The sequence below is a fragment of the Neoarius graeffei genome, chromosome 25, assembly GCF_027579695.1.
Source record: "Neoarius graeffei isolate fNeoGra1 chromosome 25, fNeoGra1.pri, whole genome shotgun sequence".
Classification (NCBI taxonomy): domain Eukaryota; kingdom Metazoa; phylum Chordata; class Actinopteri; order Siluriformes; family Ariidae; genus Neoarius; species Neoarius graeffei.
The window spans coordinates 50,869,091-50,896,614 of NC_083593.1; the positions used below are offsets into that span (position 1 = coordinate 50,869,091).

General features: G+C 40.7%; 1 protein-coding gene across 3 annotated transcripts; it reads right to left on the minus strand.

Annotated features, from left to right (window-relative positions):
- Positions 1 to 26,758, minus strand: ewsr1a (EWS RNA-binding protein 1a). Of its 3 annotated transcripts, none has more exons than XM_060909239.1 (16): positions 26,707 to 26,758; positions 15,625 to 15,661; positions 15,357 to 15,408; positions 15,055 to 15,193; positions 14,667 to 14,862; positions 14,240 to 14,475; positions 12,904 to 13,063; positions 5,885 to 5,922; positions 5,230 to 5,247; positions 5,005 to 5,120; positions 4,648 to 4,777; positions 1,612 to 1,725; positions 1,325 to 1,466; positions 1,147 to 1,241; positions 762 to 1,011; positions 1 to 368 (listed from the first exon to the last, which is right to left on the minus strand). In XM_060909239.1, exons 1-16 carry the CDS (start codon positions 26,720 to 26,722, stop codon positions 329 to 331), a joined length of 1,779 nt encoding a protein of 592 aa, XP_060765222.1. In that variant the 5' UTR covers positions 26,723 to 26,758; the 3' UTR covers positions 1 to 328. The 3 variants fall into 3 exon arrangements, with proteins under 3 accessions (XP_060765222.1, XP_060765223.1, XP_060765221.1); XM_060909240.1 differs by having other exon boundaries at positions 14,270 to 14,481; XM_060909238.1 differs by having other exon boundaries at positions 14,240 to 14,481.
- Between the last annotated feature and the right edge of the window lie 766 nt (positions 26,759 to 27,524).

Here is a 27,524-nt window from a genome sequence, read left to right on the forward strand (position 1 = left end):
TAACCACAAATGTTTTAGTTTTTAATTAAATTTACACAGGAAGGGGATGGGCTAAAGAAAAAACAAGGCATCAACTTAAAAAACAAACGAACAAAAAAAACCCCAGCTTGTTCCACAATTAAACATTTTGCACAGACTGTCTGTACAGAGAACAGCATGCATGGCATCTGGATTTGTGAGCAAAAAATACAAAGCACAAAAAGAACAAACTAATACGAACAAAATCTAAAATAAAAATAAAAAAGGACTACCGTCAATTCCAACACTAATCATTATAAATATGGAATTAGAAGTTTAAAATCCGACTGAAATCCATAGTGGAGAGGGTTTAGTATGGTCTGTCCCGCCGATCCTGGCGATGATCTCCCCTGAAAAAGATGGAAAAGCAGATTTACACAACTGTCTGCAAGCTAAAACGTTTACTCTTTAAAAAATACAAGTTGGGTCTTTTACCCTGTCCAGCCTCTCTAGTTCACCTGTACTTCATATTTTCCTGCTCTAACACACTTGACGGAGTCTTTGATGCAAGCTGAATGCGTCAAAGCAAGGAAAACCCTAAAACCCTGTGCTTCAGAGCCAAAAGGCCTGCCTGCTAAGCAACACTGCCAGATTAATTAACTCAAATTATAGCTATAAAAGTAAAACCAGAAATAATACCATGTAAAATATGCTGAACATGCCTACTCTGCCAATTTCTCTTTAAACCATGTGAGCATTGTTGGCGAAACCACGTTTCCCTTGACACTCAAAGTCCAACTTACTTCATGTCCATCTTCCCTGGTGGTCCCATTCCTCGACCCCTTCCACGCATGTCATCCATCGGAGGGCCACCTCGGCCCCTTCCGCCAAATCCACCCCTGTCCATGCCCCTGCCACCACGGAATCCGCCACCGCGGTCTCCACCTCTGCCCCCACGGAATCCTCCAGGACCCCCGGGGCCTCCTGGTGCACCCCTGTCCATGCCACGGCCGCCACGCATGCCTCCAGGACCACCACGGCCACGTTCACCACCTGAACATGACAAACGAGTCAAAATCGGCTTCGGTCTTGGAAGAGAGGTTTTCAAAACGTGTCTTACAGTCTGCATTTTAAATAACAAATGGGAAAAATTAATCATTTAAAAATAAACTCCAAAGATGCTGTTACCTGGAGGGAAAGGAGGAGGACCGAAACCTTCGGGTTTGGGTGCCTTACACTGGTTACACTCCATCCTCCAAGCAAAGTTCTGGTTTCCACAGCCACTGCAACAAGAGAAACAGGAAATAATCAACAAGGGAGGCAAGCCATGACACCACAGCATTTTAAAACAAGAGAGGAATCTTACGCATTAGGACACTGCCAGTCTCCAGCCCGCTGTTGCATGTTTCCGCCAGTCGGTAACCCTCGGCCCATTCCTCTAGGCCCCCCTCGAGGCATGAAGCCTCCGCGCTCACCACCACGGCCCATACCACCTCGACCCATCATCCCTAAGGGCACAAAAACAGCTGTGTTAGAACACCAGACACTACAACGTTTACCAACTCATCCTATGATGTGCCAAAGCCTGGGATCTCGAACCATGTTCATATAGTTGCCTGGGGAGATTTCACTAAAGAGCCCCTGGATACTCACCTCCTCTCCCCATCATGCCCCCACGGTCTCCTCTCATCAGCATGCCACCCCTCATCATCATGGGCTTCCGCCGAGCCATTGACACCTTCAGCTTCTTCCCCTGGAAGTCCTTACCTGCACAGAATGGAGAGAACCACTTACTTACTACGGATTGACAAGTTTTTTTAATGAGAATTTTAAACAATGGGTTCTTCAAAAGCAAAACACAACCCGTTTTATGCACACTTGTTTCTTTTAGCTACAGAAATGTTGATGTCGACAAAAATGTACCATACACCATTATGTATACACTAATAGAGGAAAGGGGGGACCCAGCACTGCTGAAATCCCATATCTGAACTCTCTGCTTTGCATTGCTCTGTGCTCGTACCACTGCATCACTGATTATTTTCCTCAAACAGTACGTCCTATTGTGTTTTAGTCCTTATAAATCTGACAAAGGCTTGGTCTTAAACGACATACTTAACGTGTTGTCCATTTCGAAAACTAACAGCAGCAGGCTCTGATGGCTCCGCCCCTTCCATTACATAGGGCAGGTCAATTGTCACATGCTGTTTATTCAGTTAGAACAATACATACATGTTATTTACCAGCTGGGAGGTCCGTATCATGAAATATCGTGACCGAGGTCTTGAAAGTACTGAGCAAGGCCCTCTGGACCGAGGTCAGTATTCAAGGCCGAGGTCACGGTATTTCACCATACGGGCCGACCTTAAGCTGGTAAATAATATATTTATTTTTTTCTTTACCAAATTCTAACAGAAAACGAGAGCGCCCGAAAGGGAAAACCGAGCCGAGCCGCCATTTTGAATCCTCATTCACGGCTGTAATGCAAATTGCTTCCTCCTCAGTATACAAGTGCACTTCCGTGGCAGGAAAAAAACTACATTTTGCCGCCTATGTAGTCCCCTATTTATACAAAATTGAGTCATTCAGGATTCAGCCATGTTTTTGCTCGGCGTTAGCAAGTTACAGGTTTTTAGCTTCCTCCTGAAATGTTTTATTTCTTCTTCCTCAGGGTAGTAAAACTCACTTTCGTTGTGAACACTGTCGTTATCGCTATCCATAATGTAAAATTAATGCTATTATGCTGAGAAATGCTGGCAAAAATTTATAAGATTTTTGATAATTTTATAAATAAATCTTATAAAAAAGATAAAACATTGACAAAAATTGCTACTACATTGTTTGATGTGAACGAGCGAGTCACCAGAGGCCCGTAACTGGGGTCCGTACTGTAGGATACAGACCCGCTCGCCAGCCAATCAGAGCGCAGGATTTGATGGAAACCAGATCGTGAAAAAAAAAATATACAGTGCTCAGCGTAAATGAGTCCACCCCCTTTGAAAAGTAACATTTTAAACAATATCTCAATGAACACAAACAATTTCCAAAGTGCTGACAAGAAACAGTTTAATATAACATCTGTTTAACTTATAACGTGAAAGTAAGGTTAATAATATAACTTAGATTATACATTTTTTCAATTTTACTCAAATTAGGGTGGTGCAAAAATGAGTACACTCCACAACAAAAACTACTACATCTAGTACTTTGTATGGCCTCCATGATTTTTAATGACGGCACCAAGTCTTCTAGGCATGGAATGAACAAGTTGGCAACATTCTGCAACGTCAATCTTTTTCCATTCTTCAACAACGACCTCTTTTAGTGGCTGGATGCTGGATGGAGAGTGATGCTCAACTTGTCTCTTCAGAATTCCCCAAAGAAAATAATTTCTTTACACCACAAAGGTGAAGGCTACAAGATGATCAGCAAAGCTTTACTTATCAGTCAGAATACTGTAGCAAAAGTGGTACAAAAATTTAAGAAAGATGGAACTGCAACCATCTCACAGAGACGTCCAGGTCGTCCACGGAAGTTAACACCTCGACAGGAGTGTCTTCTGATGAGAAGGGTTGAAGAAAATCGGCATGCAAGTTCACTGCAGTTATCTAAAGTAGAAGAACGCCAAACTGGGGTGACTATTTCCCGTGACACAATACGGCGTACACTGCAGAGGAATGGCATGCATGGATGCCGTCCACGAAAGAAGCCTCTCCTAAAGCCCAGACACAAAAAAAGCCCACCTAGAGTTTGCCAGGGCCCATGCTGACAAAGATGAAGACTACTGGGACTCTATACTCTGGAGTGATGAGACCAAGATAAATGTTTTTGGAACTGATGGCTTCAAAACTGTATGGCGTCGCAAAGGTGAGGAATACAAAGAAAAATGCATGGTGCCTACAGTGAAACATGGTGGTGGCAGCGTCCTTATGTGGGGCTGCATGAGTGCTGCTGGTGTCGGGGAGCTGCATTTCATTGATGGCATCATGAATTCACAGATGTATTACTCTATACTGAAAGAGAAGATCCTACCATCACTCCGTGCCCTTGGTCGTCGTGCACTTTTCCAACATGACTAAACACACATCTAAGACCACTGTTGGATTTCTGAAGAAGAACAGGGTGAAAGTGATTCAGTGGCCAAGTATGCCTCCTGATCTGAACCCAATCGAACACCTATGGGGAATTCTGAAGAGACAAGTTGAGCATCACTCTCCATCCAGCATCCAGTCACTAAAAGAGGTCATTGTTGAAGAATGGAAAAAGATTGATGTTGCAAAATGTCGCCAACTTGTTCATTCCATGCCTAGAAGACTTGGTGACGTCATTAAAAATCATGCAGGCATACAAAGTACTAGATGTAGTAGTTTTGTTGTGGGGTGTACTCATTTTTGCACCACCCTAATTTGAGTAAAACTGAAAAATGTGTAATCTGTTATATTATTAACCTTACTTTCACATTATAAGTTAAACAGATGTTGTATTAAACTTTTTCTTGTCAGCATTTTGGAAATTGTGTTCATTGAGAGATTGCTTAAAATGTTACTTTTCAAAGGGGGTGCACTCATTTACGCTCAGAACTGTATATATTTATTTCCATTATAGAACTTCTGAAATAACAGTTCTTGGTTGGGGAGTTATAGCTTTGGATGCTGTATGTACGAGTGAAAGAAGAGTAATCAAGCACACCATCAAACCATTCCACTGCTGCTTTGGCAGCTGGCGGATCCTCGTAGGACAGGGTGGCATCGCCCTTCGGTTTGCCCGAGTCCTTGTCCGTATAGATGTTTATAGCAGGGAGGCCAGTACGTTTATTAATCTGGGGAAGGAGATACACAGCATGTCAAACCTAATAATGACTTAACAAAAAAATTTCAAAAATTAAATCATTTGTTGTGGTTCTCGCTCTTATTCTCATCATCCCACTGAAGAACATTGAACAATTTGCCTACATTGACCAGAATCAGGTTAGCAGCTGGTCTTTATACCCATTCCCATTTAATAATGTGATTCCTTCACTTGCTATCAGTCACACTGCTCCCTCACCCTGATGATGCCGCTCTGCTTAAAGAACTCGGCCACTTCATCCATTGTTGCGTTTTCGGTCAGGCCGGTGATGTAAATGGTGCTGTTCTCAGAGTCATCCTGCTCCTCTGTGCGGCCTAACACACGCAAACATACAGAACACTTTAAAATCCATAATGCAGGTCTTGGGTTGCAGACGGTGTAGACCAACACACACATCCCTCAAAAAAAAAAAGCTGCACTTACCCATGTCTGCATCTGGTCCTGATATTAAAGATGATACAGGAAGGAAGAAAGAAAAAAAAAAGAGCAAGTTAGTCTACACACTTCACTTCCTGAGCACTGACATGACCAACTCCAGGTAAAGATTTCCCAGGCACACTTGCTCTTCTGAGCATTCAAAAAATAAAAAGGAGACAAATAAGATTCCACTGTGCTTCAATATTAATGTGGGGGAAATTATTTAAACGAATCTATTCAAATTAACCTGTACACCTGAACTTAACTGTTTCTGCAAGTGTGCCATGAATAGCAAAAAAACATGCCAAACCACAAACCTAAATTGGACTCCGTACCTTAATTTCATAGAAATTGCAGTAAACCCTGACACTGTGTGACACAGTCAGTTACTATTAAACCCTAAAATGTGAAAACTCTTTGAAGGAGTCCAGAATATATTATTAAACCCATATTTGTTATTAAACTGAACCAACCCCATTGTCAACCAATAGACAATCGCTCATTAAAAAAAAACCCTTAAAACTCTAGCCGGCAGACTTGTGTCTTTGCATGGCAAGGCCAAAAAAAAGGAGTATTTCCCCTCTGTAATATCAAATATCCATGAAAATGGTGGAACAAAAGCAAGTTTGTGTATGCTCTGGTAATTCTCATTAAAACTTACCACCAGGCTTAATGAAGCCACCTCTGTCTCCAGTGATGCTGGGGGAATAAGCGGAGATATGAAGGCGATTTCCCTTTAAACAGCCACTTCAGTATCACAAAATAGGGGGGGTTATGGGGGAGAGTGGACACGTCTGGCTCTACACACCCCCAACAATGCGCTCTAAACACCCCCAGACTAGTCACAGCACTTGGTTATTTAACATTTGTTTTAAAAAAGGGGGGGAAAAAAGGATGTAAAAGTTCAAATGGCGTAAAGTACATGTTTGTGGCTGAACAATATTATGAATGGTTAAATAAAACAGGGAGGTTTCTTTACTACCACAGACGTGGATTTTTTTTTTTTTTTAAATACACACACAAAAAAAAAAAGAATTAATTGTTTCAGATGCAGCCCAACAGCTAGATTATTATTGTATGGGGAAAAAATGTCAAGCTCTGCCAGAAGAATTTGTTCAGTTTACGAATAAAAAGCAGCACTTGTGCAAAATCTTATGCAGGGCAAAGAAACAGGTGGGCGAGACAACGTCCTGATCAGGCTTGAGACGATCGCTAAACTCCATTTATACTGCTTGGATGTTCATGATCAATATGAACACTCCACCCGCACTTGATCACGACTGCCATCGAGCTTATGAAACAAAATGAGGTTTTAAACCGGTTACCGCAAGAGAATTTAGCTGGAGTTTGAGAAATCAAGAAAGGTTTCAAGTCGAAGCCAACAATGAGGCAAAAAAAAAAAAAAGTGTGTGTTTTTTTCCGGTTACGTAGATTTCAAAACTAGGGTCGGTAGGCAGGCTTTTTTTTTTTAATTTTTTTTTTCAAGATGGCTGCCATAACCTATATTTAGACAGGAATAATTTCACAAAATATAATGAATTTCTTTGCAGGTCACCTGAGTTACCACCTTCTGATGAATCTGATGCAGCATGAGACACCTTTTAACATGAATTTTTCTGTAAATATAACAGCTCAATACACCATGAGAGAGAGAGAGAGCAGCCCCGCCCCTCTCTGCTCCCTGAGTGCAGCTCGTCGCCTTGGTAACGGTGCAGGGAAAAGACACAATATAACAAGCAAAGAGCGCTTTTTCTCAGAGTTCCCTCTCCTCGAACAACGCTGATTTACATGGAAACGAAAGGAGCTATTCACAAAATTCTTGCACATTGAGTGCTACAAGGCTCCCATGAACACATTAATGTATTTTTTTTGTCCCTAGTGTAAAAAATGTGGACACTAGAGCGAGTTAAAAACAAGTGACTTTTCTGATTTTGCAGTAAAAGCGCTGCCACGTTTATAATGCGAGTCTATGGGAGAGCGCGGTTGTCCTCTCCTTACTTTCAGGCTTTTCATTCAAAAACTGTAAATCCTATCGCTCAGATAGACACTTGTCTTGATTCACACAATGTGTGACTACAACTTTTGAGAAAATTGTGTGTGTAGAGTGAAAATTGTGGCTGAGAAAACAGTTTAAATGAGAAAGTTAGAGCTTTTTTTTTTCAAGCTGCCTACACTCTAAACTCCTCAGCCGGCGCTTGTGGAAAGCCCTGATTTTCCCAGTGAGTGACAAAAACTTCCGGTTCACGCGGTTGGGTTATATGTAAAAGTTGCGACTGGGAAAAAAACAAAAAAAAAGTTTAGGGTCGGGCGGTACGGATTAGGGTCGGCCGGGTAACCGGAAAAACACTTTTTTTTTGGCCTGAGTGTTTCAATAAGGGTTGAAGGAAATGTAATTTAAATGATCAGCTGCGTTTCGTTCTAACAGGAAAAATAAGGCTGGAGCAGAGCCATTTATATACTGGTAAAAGAAACCTTAAAACATCAGGATTAGCTGAATAAGTCTCACTAATCCATCCACATTCACTGGATATACGCAATCATGCACTCTGATTGGCTACTCTACTACTAGGCTATCAGCTCATATACCATGAGTAGAGAAAAACAAAAATGGCGGAGCGTGTTGCTGAACCAACCAAGGACGAAATAAAAACTCTACTCGAAAATCCCCCCACCAATAAATAAAAGATAGATAAATAAACAAAATACGGAGTAAAATGATTTGACGGTAAGAATGTCTTATTTTTCAAGAATTATTACTATAGCATTTGGGCAATTCCATGTAAATGTCAACCTCACCATGCAAAAATAAAGCAGCATGTAATACATCAAAACCACTCCCAGAGATCTCATCTAGGCCTGTATTTTACAGATGTGAATAAGTTGAACCAATTTGTAACCAACCTAATATGTCACTGTCAGTCTTTCTTTCTTATAATGTAAAACCCAAGCTAAAATCAACTTTGATCATGTACAATTCTATATTATTCCCACAAGCCACAGAAATGTATGCTAAAATCCACAAAACAGCAAAACAATAGCCATCCTAAATATTATTTAAGAACTTTGATAGTTTTAGCTGATATTTAGAGAGTTTTTCAAAGGGTTATGGTGGTTAAATTGCTGATTTTCTAAACATATGCCATGTCTATTTCAGACGCGTCACATCCATAACGGAATTTCGTCACATCCATAACGCTGACTTTTCCTTCCGAAACTCTGCATGAAATACAAAATATTTTAAACAAAGATTTTTTAATATTCACCTTGGACCCCTCTATCAAATGGATATCTCCATTTCGACATTAGGTTTACAATTTCACAGAGTTTGATAAAAATGTACAGTCACCCAAGAAAAGTGATACTTTTTCTGTCACATCCATAACGCGTCTTTTATTGGCATTTTCTGGCATGCCCTAGATGTACTATGGGAATTGTTCTTGTTCTATCACTTCTCCAGTATGGTACAGCCTTAAAATATGCAACACCTGTTTAAATACTGGGAGACGATAAAACATGCACTGGGTCATTTGTTGCCATTTTGAGTTCAAGTGTCACGTCCATAACGCTGGAATTGCTCATTTTTCACACATTGCTACTGTCATTTCACTGGTTTGTTAAGCGGAAATGATTGCTGTACATTTTGTATAAAAACCTATTTATCAAATTCAGGGGGAAAAAGGAAAAAAAAAAAACACACAACTGTTTCTCAAAATCCAGTGAATGTAGACAGAATAAAACAGCTATTCCACTCACTCATATCATACATGGATTATAGCCAACGTACGACTTGATTTCATGGAATAACTTCATTAACCATCTGTTAATTAATTAGTTAGCCATCACCCACCTCTACCACAAATTTCTTATTTCTGACTGCATCTGAAACAATTTGCTTACACAAAGCTGGTACACATGCACTATCAAATAAACTAAACAAAGCATTTAAACTAAAATACACCATTCTTTTCCGTTACAAACACGTTTAAGAAATAATTATACAAAGTAAAAATGCTATCAAACATTCAAATACAGCATTACAGTTATTTTTTTGGTTAATAAAAAACACACACACATACACACACACACGCGCCCACTATGAGGGTTAAACCACACTTGAATCTCTCCGCTTTAAATGACGCCACCGACTCTTTATGTCCCCATTTGAAAAGGCTGCCGGGCCTCAATGAACTGAGTAGCGGTACTGTAAATGTATTGCTGTGTTAACATGGCTCTCACTTTGTTACCTGCAGCGTATAAATGTGACAAAGCATGTTAAAGCAGAATTGCTCATATTCATTCAGAAGAGACAAATGCAATAACCATATGAAATATTTTTAAAAATATATATATATATATAAAATTTTCCCAGTACTCATTAAGGGAATAAAAAAGAAAATGGATGCAGTGTATTTGGACAAATTGCTGGCAGTAAAACAAACACCACCTAAAAAAAAAAAAGCAGGAGAAACTCCTGCCTGAGAGCACGCATTTAGCGTACAGTTTGAACAGAAGAAATTCATTTCAATTCATTGGTGTAGAGTGGTATATTACAGCTGGTTTAATATTTTGCATTACCCTAATTAAAATACCCATCTTTAGTGCTTTACACACACAAAAAAAGCTACTTGAAGCAAATACTGCTTCAGTATTCTTCAGCATTCCCATACTACTGAAACAAGTGTTAACAGTAACACTTCTTAGTAGAGCCTGAGCGATAAACTGATATGAGCTAATTGCAGATAAATCAGTATCTGGTCATAAAGGCAAATAAATAATTAAATCATGGTAGGAGTTGTCATTATGTTTGTCCATTACACCAGAGGGTACACTGCAACTTCAGTGTGTTGCCAACAGGTTTGGAACAGCGCAAAATAAAAAAAAAAAATATATCAATCAGCTGACCCAAGCAGAGTAGCCCATGATTTTTTAAAATTAATTATTTTTTTTAATTTAGGAGTTTTTCTTTGATGTTCACACGGCAGGCCCACACAACACACCATTTCCTTTAATGCTCATTCGTAAAAGTACCAATTTATAACTCATTTTTAAATGGACCTTTTTTTTTTTAACCTATTTGTATTTTTAGACATTTGCCTTATCAAACTCTTTTGCAGTTTTGTTCAAAATACTCTTGATAATAAAGCATGTTTATTTTTAAACTGCATGTCAATCTTAGTGAGGACTCAACTATACCAAAAAAAAAACCCCTCATATTACTCTATCCACATTCACTGGATATGAGCAATCGGGCTCTGATAGGATACTATACTACTAGGATATCGGCTCATATACCGTGAGTAGAGAAAAACAAAATGGCGCAGCGCATCAAGTCAGATGCATCACTTATCAAGTACAGTCAAACCTCGGGTCACGAACGTCCCTGTTCACGAACAAATCGGGCTACGAACACCATTTCTGAACAAATTTTGCTTCGATTCGCGAACGATGCACGAACGCACAAACTGGTGGGCTTCCGCACCATGCGAGGTGTGCGGCAGCATCAGTTATCATTGCGTTGTGTTGATACGATTTCTTTTTTGCATTAAATTAACCCTCATTATGGCTCCCAAGAAAGTGAAAAGTGTTACTGATGGTGCTCCTCCTCCAACCACGTGTGCCAGCAACCATCAACCACAAAGGTAAAGTGTACTGTACAATTATGTTTTATTTTAATATTACTGTATTTTCTATAATTAAGATCATTAATTCCTTTCTGTATTTTTTCCCCACACAAACCCATAAAAAAAAAGTTACAAAAAAAAAAACCTGTTTCTGGGGCCGGTGGACGGATTAATTGGATTTACATTAATTTCAATGGGAAAAATTAATTAGGTTTGCGAACGGAGTCAAAGAACGAATTAAGTTCGTAACCCGAGATACCACTGCATTTAAAAAACAGAAATGGCTACAAGAGTATAGTTCCTCCCCCAATATCTCCTGTTCCATACTCCAGCCCAGTTGGTGGCGGTAATGCACCTTTAAGTTGGTTTGCCAACCACCAAAAAAAAAAAAAAAACCCCTGAAGAGGAAGATGATGGTGGAGCATGTTGCCAAACCAACCAAGGACCAGGGGGGAAACAAACCAAAAATAAGGAATTAAAAAAGTATGATCATAAGACCATATCTTTATTTTTCCATTCAAGAAGAATTATAGCATTTTTTCACAAACTGCTACTGTCATTTCACCGGTTTGTTTACATTTTAAGCAGAAATGACTTTGATGGACGTTTTGTACAGTTTTTATTTATCGAATTTGCAATAAATAAAAATGCTGTTTCTCAAAAGCCAGTGAATGAGTGGAATAACTTATTCTACCTACAATCTCATCATACATGGCTTATAACCAACTCTGCGCTACGTGCCTCGGCCATCAGCACATGTACAACTATTTTGTAGAATAACTTAATTTTGTATAATTTGTATATTTCTCAAATATACAAATTGGTATTGGTCTTAAATTCTATAAATCGGTCGGGCTCTACTGCTTAGAGAACAGACCTCATATAGAGATTTCATTTTTCCAAAGGTGAAATTCTTGCTAAAGTATGTTTTTCTCTCTCTCTTTTTTTTTTTTAAGACAGTAGACATCCATTTTACATAATGACACGATTTAGCAACCCAGAAACTGTGTCAATATTTGAAACACTGCATTCACTTTCAAAATTCAATACCACCTGTTTGTTCATCACTGGATTATCAGCAAAACCCTTGAAAATCACAGAAAACCCTTCGGAAACATTTGAGAGCTTCTTTTCTTTTTTTTTTTTTTTGATCAAAACACTGGCAGAATTGCCCACCAAGACCATTATACACCCTTAATCTGGAGGGGAATAAAAAAAAGATACATAAATTGTTTTTGTTAAAAACAGACTGAATGAAAGTTTTAGCTTAATTTATCCATTTCCGAAAATATGTATATATATATTTTTTAGAAACCATCTAAAAGTCAGTACAGCTTATAAAAGATTCAACTCCATTTTGCAGTCACATAGAAATACAGGGAAAACCCAGCAATTTAAAGCTTTACTTGTGGCACTTCTGTATCTAACTGCAACGGAGACCAACAGCAGAATATTCTTAAATACATGAGAAAATAACAGCATGAGCCAATAACATTGATAAAGTGCCTCAAATCTATGACCATTAACTACCTGGTAAAAGATCAATAGACCCCTATTATTATTATTATTATTATTATTAATACACTCTTTGTGGCAAACCAAAGCCAAATCTATTCAGGTTTCTGTTTACAGAGTAGAGCTTAGATCTTGTGGTATGCAATCAACTTTTAATAACGAAACTCTGATGTGGAAGTGACTTGGTAATTTTACCCAAAATAATCGTTCTGCAACCTCTTACCTTCGGCCATGTAGCTAAGGGCTGAGAGCTATTCAAAACCAGCTACACTTTCCATTTTCAAAACCAGCTTTATTTAAATGAAGAGTCGAGTTGAACTTCGCCAATCACTATTGTTCCACAACAGTAAATCCTTCTAGTAATCCGCTTTAACCTACATTCTAATAAAAGACTCACTCTGAATAACTGATCTCAACCCTCTCGAACTCAAAACACGTCAGGGGGGTCTTTAACATAGCCCTCAGCCCCTTTATGGCCGTTCACAGCTCCTGTATAAGGGAATGAAAGTGAATATAGCATGCACACACACGTACACAAACTTACCCCATGCCTCCACGGCTCATTCCCCCACGCATTCCTCCTCTCATCATGCCCCGGTCGAACCCCCCTCTGCCGCGTCCGCGGTTTTCCCCCCCTCCCATTCCACCACCATAACCACCAGACTCGGAGTAACTGCCATTCGGGTGGTCCTGCCTGTAATTACCTGAACAAACAAAATGAGGGGGGGAAAGAAAAAACATACATATTGATCACAAAAGCTTAACATTATGCTTCGTGGCTGCAGCTTGTCTAGGCTGAAACCACTTCCATGTATATCCCACCCTACCATACTGACAGAGTGGTTTGTAGACGTTTTGTCTAGGGCTGTAACGATACACCCAACTCACGATTCGAATCGCGATTTTTGACCCACGATTCGATACACCCACGATTTTTTTTAAAATGTTTTTTTTAAAGTAGTAAATTTGACTTATTAACATTTACTTACTTACATTATTTAATAACAAATAATTCAGACCACTGCAGAGAATGAGTAATATGTATGCAAAAATGAACAAATGTATATCCAAAGATTGTTTTATTTCTCAAAATAATATTGTTGAGCCGGAAGCTTTGGTTTTTTCGGTTCTGAAAAAGTCATTTTTCCAAATCGTGTAAATCCGTTAAGATTTTTTTCTTTTTTTGGGGGTGGGGGGGTGGCTCTCTCACTGTCTCACTCTCATAGGGCCAATGATTTTCTGTGATCGCGGAAAACAGATGGAAATTACGGAATTTTTATGGTGAAACATTGCTCGCGTGTCAAAATGTAACTGCCGCAGAAGGCTTCCGCCCAAGCAGACATGCCTTCAGTGTTGCCAGATACTGCTAACGTTTTCCACCCCAAAATATGTTCAAAACCAGCCAAAAAGCACCTAAAACCGCCCAATCTGGCAACACTGCATGCCTTTCCGGTCAAGTGATTGTGATTGGCTTGTGGCACACCTAGTCAGCCAATGAGCTGCTTGTTTACAGATTCGCTCCCCGCGTCGCAACCAGAATGGCGACCGCTTAAAAGAAACGAATGCTCTGGTGGCCAAGGACGCCATATGGTTGCCAGTGGCGAGTGTGGACGTTGCGTGACTGTCGCAGGTCGGCGAAAAAACGACTTACTAATAGATATAAAAAATAAAAGTAATTTAAGTAAGTTTAAAATGTAATTTAAATAAAAAGTAAAGTATTCATAAATTGAAGTTTGGAAGCGCCTCTGTTTTTGGGCTGAGGAGAAGTTTGAAAGGGTGTAGCGCGATTCTGCCTTCTTGTATCGCGGCACGGATCGTGGCTCTGCGTATCGTGATTTCGATTTGCATATTGTTACAGCCCTAGTTTTGTCCATAAGCACCTCCACTGCTGCCCTGCTGCCCATACTGACTGGCAGGAGGCTGGCCGTAGGACCCAGACGGTGGAGGATAGCTGGAAGGTGGAGGTTGCTGCGGAGGCGGGGCTTGCTGCTGGTATCCGCTTTGCTGGCTGTAGGAGCTCTGCTGTCCGTAGCTACCCTGCTGGCTCTGATAGCCGCTCTGCTGCTGCTGGGAATACGAGTTCTGTTCATATCCCGGAGTCTGCTGACCGCCAGAGCTGTAACTGACCGAGAGTAAAGCGATGCAGTTAAAGCCATTCACGACAGGACGTGGGACTACTTTTATACAAAAGCCTAGAATGCATCCTATCCTTAGGGAATAAGGCGGCACAATGGCTATTCAAAAGCACGGTGGTTCTTTAAGCTTAGCAGTGTGGTTCTAATCATGGATTAAAAATCGCTCCAGTACCTGGGAGGAGCTGAAGAAGCAGCAGCCTGCTGCCCGTATCCGGTGTAAGCAGGCTGGGCTCCGTATGCAGCCTGGCTGCTGTATGAGGCCTGACTAGTGCTGGACGAGGCAGAGGATGCATCATAACCGCTGCTTCCATAACCCTGGACGGGCTGAGTGTAGCCCTGAGGGGCGGCCGGAGTAGCGTTATAACCACCTGGTTATAAACAGGTGAAGGTTTATAATTTAAAATTATCCGAACACAAGTCACAAGGGTTTCCACACACACTTACTGTTCCATATTGTGGGTACATTTAAAGATTCAATTCGCCTGATAAATAAGCAGCATAATCTCAACACAAAATAGGTCAAATAGTTAAATGAGCATTACAAACAAACAAACCCTCACCACTGGTGGGTGGCTGTTGTCCATACGAAGACCCATAAGGCTGCTGGCTGTACCCTCCAGAGGAGCTGCTGCTCTGGGAGTAAGCGGAATCAGCAGGCTGGGTGTAGGAGCTGTAGCCTTGCTGCTGACCATATGATTGCTACACACAAATCAATAACGGCAAGGCCACGATTAAGAAATGTGAAGCACAGCTCATAGAAACCAGATACTGAGTCGACACTTCAAACTCTTTTACTGAAGAACTTTCTAGTTCTACAGAAAACGAGCGTGAAATTTACTTCTGAAATTGGGCAGCGACTTACCTGGGTACCTTGCTGATAGGCCTGAGCAGGCTGGGCAGCATAGGAACCATACCTGAGCACAAAACCACACAGGTTAACAGAACTACCACACAGGAAAATCAAAAGGGCGCACCATTTAGCACCACTGTCACAAAAGCATCTCAGGACTACAGACAGAAGACAAAGTGTAAATAGTACACAGTGCAAGACAACACATTACAAGCCAGTAGTAAACTAAAGAAAACATGATCCGCAAAACAAATAAACGGGGGGGAAAATATTCTCTTACCCTTGCTGGCCTCCAGCTTGTCCGTAACTGTTATAATCTGCAGCAAATAAAAACTCAACATTAGTCTTTTTTTTTTTTTTTACACAAAAGTTACACGGTTGCACCACTCACAAAAGGACCAAAGAGCAACTGGTGGTTTTCCAAACACGTTTTCCGGAGATACAGTGATAACTTTTCTTTATTATGATGAACTGTGACTGGAATCAGCTCATTTGAAAAAGTTCAGAATCTTGTGAAAAACACTTAATATTACAAGATTTATGTTTTCTGCTTTTCAATTTGTTTTTAGAGACATTAGGCACGCCATAAACCATGATATTCTAGGAATATAATCCATGATGAGGTTTTTTTTTTAAATAAACCCATCAATTTACAAACGAACTAGAAAGCGTAAACTAAACTTTTCCCATAACATGAAAATTGATGCCGACACTGGAGACTCCTTCCGTAAACGTTAAACTACTTTCATTACTGAGAAACGTCACCATATTAACAATATATTTTTCTTTTTCCAGAACAACATGCTAACAAACCATAAATTTGAGGCTGACATTTTTTCAGGAATCCTTTGGGTCACAGGATGGGAATCATAACAGCAGGAGGACTGGTATGTATAAATATGCAGTCTTAAGACCATTATTAAAAAATGTTCTGTTTCCGTTCCACCAGCCGGGTGAGTGCCGTTTGTGCGGGTGAAATTTTTTTAACGCCGGTTTTTCGGCATTTTTTTTTTCGGGTTCGTAAATCTAAAATCGAACTTGACATTTCCGCATTCCCAGGGCTTTCCACTAACAGTGTTGCCAGATACTGCTGACGTTTTCCAGCCCAAAATATGTTCAAAACCCGCCAAAATGCACTTGAAACCGCCCAATCTGGCAACACTGTCCACTAAGGCTCATACTAGCCAGCCATGACAAATAAGTAGCCAGCCGGGGGGGGGAGTAAACACAAAATAAACTCCTGTGCACGCAGTTCCCAGGATTAAATGTATTTTCCACAGACCATTTATTTATTCACTTTACTCAAATACAAAGTAAAATGGCAGTAAATCATCTTTCTTTTCTTGCGTATTGCATCATGAGGCGTTTCTGGCTTGTAAATCTCTTATTTTCGGTGCATGACGCATTCATGCAGCTGAGCATGCTATGAATTAACAACGACAACGGTCTGCAGTGGCGGCTACACAATTAAACACTCAGCGAACATTTCTCCATTTGTGTATGAAAATACACTCCAACCACTCAGTTTGGGTTCATTTACAACCAACGGTGTCTTCTGATGCCAGCAATCAGCTCTGCGCATGCGCCGTGCGGCACAAAAAAATGGCAGCCACCATGAAGGAAGGAGATCCGGAGTTATCATTTGCTTAAGTGTGAAATCGCAAAATGGTATTCTAGCGAACAACAAAATAGTAAAGATTCAGAAAAACAAATCATTCAGTGATCATTTTAATAGTGTAATTTCATCCGAACTAGGCCTAACGCTCGATTTAGAACTACAAAAAGTCCGTGTGTCGGACATTTTAAGTACCTTTTGTAAAAGTTTAGCAAGTGTTGCAGTCAGCATTTAAAATGCTAACTTAAAGTTTTTGTACAAGTTTCAGTTTATTTAACTGTCATTTTATTAAATGTGTCTGCTTTTGTAATAAAAAAGTACTGAAAGAAAAAGCAAACAGCATTGCGATTTCTTATCCATCCATATATAATAAAAAAATTAAAAAAAAAAAAAAAATCCCTCCCTCCCGACTGAAATTTTTTTTGCTCACCCGGTGGACAGGAAACGGATTTTTTTTAAGGATGGCCTAATATGAATTAAAAACAAAAAACCCACACAGGACAAAGGAAATGGATGGGACAGGATTTTTCTCTTTTAACTCTCATGGGATTGGGACTGGACAGGAGGAAAATCCACTCCCGTATCCCCCTCTACGCGAGTTATGTCGAACTTCCACCTTACAAATCCCTGTGAATGAGCCGTTACTATAAAAATTATAAAGCATTGATAAAGTCAAGTTTTTGTGTAGTACTTTTAACAGACACTGTCGCAAAGCAGCTTCACAGAAAATAAAGACTTAGAGTTAATTCTATCCCTAATGAGCAAGCCCGGCGCGACGGTGGTGAGGAAAAACTCCCTCGGATGACATGAGGAAGAAACCTTAAGAGGAACCAGACTCAGAAGGGAACCCATCCTCATCTGGGTGATAACAGATAGCGGGATTATAAATAACTTGCTTCTATGCCCGTGTCCTAGATAGTCACAAAGTGCAACTGTGCAAAAAAAGTGAAAGCATTTGAATGAGCATGTTTATATAAACCTGTAATCTCATCACACCTCTAGCTAACCGCCACCATCACTGTATATAAATGCCCTAACATCACAGACTTTGGTTTTATCAGGAATTGTAGGACACAATTATGATGCACGCCGCTGTCAGGATTTACACTTGCCACGTGGGGATATTAACTGGGGCAAAAAGCATTTTATATTTCATATGGCCGCTGACGGGAACAATTTAGATATTACCGTAAGACAGGCCATCTACCCTTCGTGATTTCAAATCGTTTTTAAGATTAACTTAATTTCACTCATATATACTACATATTTTATATTTAGAAATATTCGGCTCTTATTTTTTTTGTAATTTTATATTCATTTTTTTTTATTAGATAGATGTGTGCAGGTCTCTGAAAAACACCATGGTGATGAGAGCCTCCTATATAAAATATTGTTAGAAATAAAAATAAAGGAATTACAGCCAGAACTACTTTCAGAACTGACGTCATCCTTGACTCGCAAGTGACCACAAAGCAAAACAGAAACCTGGATGTCGGCCATGTTGGTGGATATACAAATGTGGGGTCAAGCAACATTCCATACAAAACAGTCATGCGTGTGCAACTCTGTTTTTCCATTGCTTTAAGCGTTCTTTTAGCTATGCCACATCTTTGTGCTGTATATGGTTGTGGTCACAACAGTACTCGTGACCATAGCACGTTCCGATTTTTAAAGAATTCCATCCGTGACTTGGAAAGAGGGCGAGGAAACTGAGGCTTAGTATGGAGAAGAGACGAGCACGGCTGAACAACATCGGCAGGAAGAACTTCTTTATTCATCACACGCTTGTGAAATTCCTCTCTGCATTTAACCCATCTGAAGCAATGAACACACGTGAGCAATGAGCGCACACACACATACCCAGAGCAGTGGGCAGCCATGCTAACAGCACCCGGGGAGCAGTTGGGAGTTAGGTGACTCGCTCAAGGGCACCTCAGCCCAAGGCCTTCTCATATTAACCGAACCGCAAGTCTTTGGACTGTAGGGGAAACCAGAGCACCCAGAGGAAACCCACACAGACAGACACAGGGAGAACATGCAAACTCCATACAGAAAGGCCCCCACTGGCCGTGAACCCAGAACCTTCTTGCTGTGAGGCGACTGTGCCACCCGGGCTGATCTAACAGGGGCTAAAACCAAATCAGCTCACGTTTGCAGTCAGCATTTTTTCTCGATAATTTCATGGAAGAATCTTATCCTGTGTTGCTAGAATTTTGCTATAAAATGAGCGTTCTCTTGGGGCAGCACGGTGGTGTAGTGGTTAGCGCTGTGGCCTCACAGCAAGGTCCGGGTTTGAGCCCCGTGGCCGACGAGGGCCTTTCTGTGTGGAGTTTGCATGTTCTCCCCATGTCCGCGTGGGTTTCCTCCACAGTCCAAAGACATGCAGGTTAGGTTAACTGGTGACTCTAATGCCGCTTTTCCACTACAAACGCGGCTGAGTCGGGCTGAGCGGGGCTGTTGGAGTTGCATTTCAACTACAACCGCGCTGAACCGTGCTGGCTGGAAGTGGGTGGACACATTGGGTGGAGTTAGCGAAAGTGGGTGGACGTCACGTGATGTCGTTAAGCGGCGCAAACAGTGACATCAGTGATCTTTTAAGCGGTAGTCTCACGACCCGGATAGTAAACAATAAACATGGAGGACATGGAGTCGTTAGTGTTGCTGATCTTGGTTCTGTGGCTTGTTGTCACCGACAACGCCAACAGATACTGGCAAGAGCGTATAGATGAGGCGAGGCGCATAAGGCTTCAGAAATTCTCGTAATTCGTAATTCTTCTTCTTCCGGGTTTACGGTGTTGACAGATCCCAGCGTGCTCGCGGGGCGTGTGTGTGCATGTGAGGACACTCCTCCTCACCAATCAGTGCACAGGGGAGTGTCTGCTCACGCCCCCAGCCTCACTCAGCTCGGTTTGGCTCGCTTCAGCCCTACTCCAAAACCGTGCGAGTTTTGGGTGCTGAGCAGGGCTGAAGCGAGCCGAGTCGTGCTGTTTTGAGGTAGTCGAAACGCGAGCCGTGTCGGGCTGAGGCGAGCTGAAAAAGGGTAGTGGAAAAGGGCCATAAATTGACCGTAGGTGTAAATGTGAATGGTTGTCTGTGTCCATGTGTCAGCCCTGTGATGACCTGGCGACTTGTCCAGGGTGTACCCCGCCTTTCACCCGTAGTCAGCTGGGATAGGCTCCAGCTTGCCTGCGACCCTGTAGAACAGGATAAAGCGGCTAGAGATAATGAGATGAAATGAATGAACGCTCTCGTCATGGTTCGTTCAGTCGTTGTTATAATTTTAACACGTATTCTAGGAGCACCAGCAAAATTATGTGATAGAAACAATCCAGACTGGGCACCCACTCAGAAAACGGGCTATGTTTCGTCCAATGTCGGACTCGATTCTTCGGCAGCCAAAACAGACAGAAGGCGATATCTGGGTACTCAATGGTCAGTCGAAGCGTCTTATCTTCAGAAAAGTCTGACTTTTTTTTTAATAATATGGATCAAAACCCACACACATCTACCTTCTCTGCATCTTGTATTGAATCTTCGCTGGACCATTCAAATCATGGGAATGCTGAGAAAATTCAGCATTGTTTACAGACACTGCCATCCTAGCTGCTTTGTATATCCACCATCATGGCGGACGCTCATGACGTAGCACATTTTGATCACGTGCTTGCAAGTCACCTATAGACCCTTTTCACGTGACGTCACGACAAACGCGGCTGCCATTTTGGACATGAACTACCAGTAGTCTACCACAGCAAACAACGAGGAACGACGGCGAAGCATCGAAAGGAATATAGCCATCAAAGAAAGTTTTTACTTTCAGCAAGACTTCCATCATGCCATTATATTGTTGTGCACCTGGATGTAGTAACCATCAACACACAAGGCAAGATTTATCATTTTATCGGATCCCGACAGATGCTGACCGACGGAGAAGATGGATGGTCTCTAAAATATTGGCAAAATGATGTTTATTGACATAGCAATCGTGTGTAATGGGAAGCATTTGCATATCCGAAGTGTTGTGTTTACATCAAAGATAAAATAAACCGATATGACAACGACTGCTGCTGCCAGGTTGGGGACACAAACTAGTAGAAAGGAAGTGTGCCAACAGACTTCCTTTGTGGTCAATTCTGCTTTAAGGTAAGATGCATTTAATTATTCGTCTGCTGTGGGTTTGGAATCGGTAGCCTGACCGATTCGTTCATGTTTGTGGTGCCGTTTGTTTGTTGACGCGTGTTGAAATGGAAGATTGGTTGTTGACATGATTTCCAGTGACGCTTTGGTGCTGCTGTGGATCAGATGTGTTGAGTAGCCTGACTGTTTTTTCTTGCGTGTGGTATCATTGTTGACGCGAGGTTGTTTTTTGAACATGCCAATGCGGACACGATTTCCCCTGATGAGTTATGACTTCAGACGCGATGCGTGTGTGGAGTCCGCGTGATATGTGCGTAACATAAGCTTCTCATGTGTTTGGAGAGCCGCGCTCTGAGACAAGCGCAAGCACCCCCAAGGGAAAAAAAGGGACCCCCCCCCCCGAAAATATCGGCATAGTTCGAACACTGGGTTGGAGAAAGTAATGGCAAATAGTGAGTGCACAAACCATAGAAGGTAAACTGTACACAGCGCCAGGGCAGTGTGATGGTATGTCTACTTTTAGATTGTGTTAGCTTATCAATGAACACACTCGTCACTCGACGAGTTTCACGTCTTTACGACGGATACTTAAATGTGTGTTAGGTATTATTGTTGCAGTCTAAGCAGTCATTGTAGCAGCTAGATGAGCGAGAACCGAAAGGGTCTGTGCCATAAACCGTTATTTCTTCATGTCCAAAATGGCGGTCGCGTTTACGAAGGTCACGTGAGTGAAAAGGGTCAATTGAGGTTTTTCACCCATGTGACCGTCATGTGATGCATCGTTAGGCTGCCATTTTGGACGTCACAGCTCGAATCAGTTTGAATGCGAGGAAGGCGACAAACGAAAAACAAAAGAAAAAGGAGCGAGATGCAGAAAACACCTTCACTATCCAGCGACGTAGGGCATTTACAGGGCGAGCAGAGGGAGAGGTATTTGCAAAAATTGAGGTTAGCAGGCTTAGAGAACAACGTTTACCTGCTTCCACCAGGATTGTTCACTGACGTACGGAAGTACACGAAGCCCTCGTCTTTACCTGACTTCGGCCCACATGATCTGTATACCTATGTCGTTAAAAACCCATCGCCATACACAGGTATTGATCTGAAAGCGTACAAGAGTTTGGATGCCTACAAATATTTTGTGTCAGGCTGGGTAACATGCCTACATCAGTGGGTCGTCCCTGGAGCCGGTGGTCGCCATCTTATTACAGCTAAGGTTTGTTCACATTTTCATTTACTTTCGGTCCTCAGGATAAACAAAATGTTATTAAATGTCATTGAAATAACTTCTTCGTCTGTTGAGACATGGCCCGTTATAAATTTGCTGTTACCAGGCAATGACCAAGAACTGTATTATTAGGGTCGGTGTCTGTGTTGTAGCAGTGTACTAGCAGCTAGCTGTTAGCACTAGCTAATGTCAACAACATAGTAGCTAGTATGTTACTGTAGCAATGTTTACGTTCAGTCATTTGGATGACTGTTAAAACCTTTCAGTCTCAAGTTTTTCCTTTACTGGATTTACTAGTTTACTGTAATTATGATCCGGCAGCTATTTACACCAGATCCAGTGTAAATAGCTGCCGGAGCACGCTGCTTAATTTGAGGGGGAGCAAGCCAGAGCGTGCTCCGGAACCTCGGCCGGAGCACTCCGGGAGCAAGCTGCTTAATTTGAGGGGGAGCAAGCCGGAGCGCGCTCCGGCAGCTATTTACACTGGATCCGGTGCAAATTGCTGCCGGATCATAATTACAGTAAACTAGTAAATACAGTAAAGGAAAAACTTGAAGCAAGGCAAGTTTATTTATATAGCACATTTCATACACAATGGCAGTTCAATGTGCTTTACAGAATTAAAAACAAAAACAGTAAACAATAGAGAAATAAAATTACATAAAATAATTTTATTTTTATTCTAAAACAATTAATTAAAAGAATTAAAAGAATTAAAAGAAAATAAGAATTAAACAATAGTAGAAATAAAATAAAATAGAAATAGGAGGAGAGAGAAAAAACCAGCAGAATAGAATAAAGAATAAAATAGAATAAAGTTAAAATTAAAGTAAATTTAAAACATGCAGAGAAAGTAAAAATTATAAAAAAGAAGACAATATTAATTATTTAACAGAAAGCATCTGAGAACAGCTTGGTCTTTAATCTAGATTTGAAGCTGCCAACAGCAGGAGCATTTTTAATGTCCTCTGGCCAGCGCTCGAAACTAACGGTGTCCCGATGTCCCGGGGACCATAAAAAATGTCATCGGGACACAAAATTATCATATCTGGGACAATCCCGGGACAATGGAAAAAAATAGATCTAGAAAAAAAGTTCTACATTAATATTATTTACAAAGCCGTAACACATACGTAGACATTCACCTAATTTGTCAATTTTAATTTTAAAACGTTAACAGCGAAAAATACATAGTAGCTACACTTTCGATGCACCTGCATCCGTAGGCTACAGAGCAGCGCATTCTGTTCTAGAATCTTCGGCCGGAGTCCGCATTATATGGACTTGGAATGGAATTGCTACCGCACACGCTACGCCGACTCTTGCCAGAACAAAAATGCTTAAGTGGTTGAAGCGGACCGACTGCGGGGAAGAAACTGAAAGCCCAGACATAACGTCTCCGGGACCTTCAGGATCCAAAGTGTCATCGCCTGGTCTGCAGGCAACGCTAGCAACTGAATGAACTTAATGAACACTGTTAGACACGTTATAAAATACAACAGGAATGATGTGGATGATATTGACGGAAGATACCGTTCAACAGAATAAGGGAGTTTTCTTGGTGTCTTTCTAGTTCAGAAAGTTTAGTCAGTCAGCAGCACAACTAGGCTCGGACCTGGCACTATGTTGATGTTGCTAACATTTGCACCCACGTTTCGGCAGCGAAAGTTCATAAAATGGATAACGGAAAGTTCATAAAACTGGATAACGGTAATGGTGAAAATTATAAGTTGGCCTTATAAGTGCCAACAGATATTCAAGGTATAAGTAGATGAAATGAACATAAAAGGGGTCTTATTTTCAACTAAAGTGTACTGCAGATGTAGGGAGTTGAAACATTTTCTGAATGAGCTCGTTGGCCCCTTTAAATAAACGGGTATCTATTCATACAGTGAGATCGCCAAAGTTTAATAAACTGAAAATGCAATAACTAATTTTGAAGTAGATGATGTATAGGACATGTGTCGCTTGTGTCTTGTGACTTATTGTAAAAATGATATAAAGGGTTCAAAATCGCATAGTTACCAATATAATAGTAACTTCATATGATAATATTAACCACTGGTTATTTCAGAGAGGAAAAAAATGGGGACACTATTGATTCCATTCGGGACAATACAACACAGAATTCGGGACCACTGGGGGGGACACAGAAAAAAAGCTAATTTCGAGCCCTGCCTCTGGCAGTTGGTTCCATAGCTGTACTGCATAGTAGCTAAAAGCTGCTTCACCATACTTTGTTTTAACAACTGGTTTTAATAGTAAATTTTTCTGTTTTGATTTGGTAGATCTGATTGGGTTAGGCCGCTGCAACATATCAGAGAGGTAATTGGGCCCCGTACCGTTTAGAGATTTGTACACCAGCAGCAATGCTTTAAAGTCAATTCTGTAGCTTACTGGAAGCCAGTGAAGGGACCTTAGAATTGGAGTAATGTGCTCTGTTCTTTTTGTTCGTGTGAGAACCCTCGCCGCTGCATTTTGAACCAGCTGAAGTCGTTTGATGGTCTTTTTTGGCAGGCCTGTGAAAAGGCCATTGCAGTAATCAACCCTACTAGAGATGAAGGCATGTATTAGTTTTTCCAGATCATTTTTTGACACAAGTCCTCTTAGTTTGGAAATGTTTTTTAGGTGATAAAATGCCGATTTAGTGATTGCTTTCATGTGACTGTCAAAGTTTAGCTCGCTGTCAATGAAAACACCAAGATTTTTAACCATTTCTTTAGTTTTCATCCCTTTTGTGTCAAGAATAGTGGTAATCTTGAGTCTTTCATCTTTTTTCCCAAATAGAATTACTTCTGTTTTATCTGTGTTCAGCTGAAGAAAATTTTGTGACATCCAGCTATTGATTTGATCGATACACTGGTAGAGACATTCAAGGGGGGCATAGTCATTAGGTGATAGAGCGAAATAAATTTGGGTGTTATCTTATATTGAGGCTGAAAGGTTTTAACAGTCATCCAAATGACTGAACGTAAACATTGCTACAGTAACATACTAGCTACTATGTTGTTGACATTAGCTAGCTTGACCTTCAAAATGGCGGACACCGGGGCGTCACGTGACCATGTGACGTCAGGTGAAATACCTCAATAGAAAATACGCCGCCGCCTTCTTGACCAATCAGATTCAAGAATTCAACACAACCTCATTTTAGCATTGTTTTGCTGGCGTGTTCTTTTTAAGCCTACATATTGTGATACATGTGTGTTTTTGTTGCATCCCCTCAACCCTAAGAGGTACTGCAGTATATTCATCAGTAAACACCAGAGTTGCTGAAAGGATTTGGGGGGGGAGACACACAAAGCGAAGTGACTCAGGCTGTTCAAGATGGCGGCCGCGGAAACATTAGCGCTCAAATACACAGCGAGATTTTGTTCATCTTTACACGTTACAATAAATAAGCCCCGGATTAGAGAAGATTAATTTTAGGTAGTGAAAGGATAACCGCTACTAATCCCGTTGATGCACAGAGGCCTTTTAGCGGGCAAGTAAAATCACAAATGTCGACTTTCTTCGAGTGTAAATCTTATCCTCGATTTATTTCCCCCAGATATTTAACTTCAATTCGATCCAAACCCATGATGTGACTCAAAAGCAGAAAATAATCTTGTTCAAGTTAGTGCTCATGTGCAAGCCAGACAGATGCCTTTGTATCCTGAAGACAAAGACACGTATTTAAAAATGCATTGCTAAATTACAACACACGCTCCAATGAATCAAACTACCGAGTATTCTCAGGTTATGTGACTGAAACGTAAAAAAAAAAAACCAACAACCCTAACTGTTAATCTCAGTGATTCACCTGTAGCTCAACCCACGGCCTGCTGCTAAACCACGTGAACAGTCAAAGCTAACCGATTTATCCAGCTAACAACTGCCTTCACTTGCTTATTAATATAAGATACAATTTATTAAAAGCAATAGCACATTTTTAAATGTACATGCCAAAACTAAAACAGGATAATCTCTCCACAATCTGCTTACTTAGCAAGCTAACTCCCTAGCTAAGCGACCATTTCATCGCTCTTCAGCTATATTACAGCTTTGCTAAGCAACTGCTCGAAAAAACAAGGGCTCGGTCCCAAATACACGCCTACAGTTCTCTACCTAGGGCGTGAACGTAATCATTTTAGGCCCTACATAGGGCACTAGGTCAGAAAGAACGAAGCCATTTAGGACTTAACCAACCGCAACCCGTTTAGCTAATCTTAACAAAAAAGGTTATGCAAACAAAGATAAACGGACATCCTATCGCTATTACTAATAAAATTTAATCGCGTATACAATTTGTATCAGCTAAAATGATGTTTCTATGAGAGGAAAAAAAGAAATACTGATTTGTTTTTGGGGTTTTTTTTTGTCCTTAGAAAAATTTAAATTACCTGCTGCGGACGCCATTTCGTGCGACTTGCGTTTTTCTGGTGAGTGGCTACCAACCCCAGCGCGCGTGCGTGAAAATGGCGACAGGACGCTTCCATTTCTGCATTTAAAAAAAAAGCATTTAAATATAAAATCTTGTTTTAACCTGTTTAGTTCAGTTATTTTTCAGCTTTGAAAACAATATTCGCTTAAAATTGACACCTAAAACGCCTTTCATACAGTTTACGGCGACGTTTTTAACGAATATGTACCCTCTTAAAAATATCGAATGGATCCGTCCGTAATGACGACACAGGTATCCATGCTAGCCCAGGCTACGCATACTAGCGTACTAAGTAGTACATCACGAGAGTATGTTACCATAATTACCATATTCCTCTCCCTTATACTATTTAGGGTAGAAGTGTGAGACCTATTTGGCGGGAATAAAGACATACAGCTGTTCCAATCTCAGCTAGATTTATTCCTGCTTCACATAAAGACAAGAGATTTGCCCTATTAATGTGTACATGAATATTTTAAAGGTTATATGTCACATTTAAAGAAGGCAATGTGTTTCAAATTCATTTATTTAAAAGTATTTTCTGTAAAAAAAAAATAAAGCTTAGTTTACTACTGTGTTGTATAGTCTTGAGATATAATTATAGTGTTATTATAAGTAACACCATATTTTTTGGATCCCTTTATTTTTGTGGCTTTGTTACAGATTTGCAATTGTGCTTATGCCGGTCTGCTTGTTCATAGTTTAAACTTGTTTACTTTCCTTCCTCTGTTTTCTACATGCACCTTGATGGTGTAATTATGTATGGATGTGATGACT

What these genes read in the sequence shown, in the direction of transcription:
- ewsr1a (XM_060909238.1), bottom strand. An exon ending in CAAGCTGGAGGCCAGCAAGG is followed by an intron (nt 15,409 to 15,624) that starts GTAAGAGAATAT and finishes TTTTGTGCTCAG; the next exon opens with GTATGGTTCCTATGCTGCCC. An exon ending in AGCAGAGCGGCATCATCAGG is followed by an intron (nt 4,778 to 5,004) that starts GTGAGGGAGCAG and finishes CTCCTTCCCCAG; the next exon opens with ATTAATAAACGTACTGGCCT.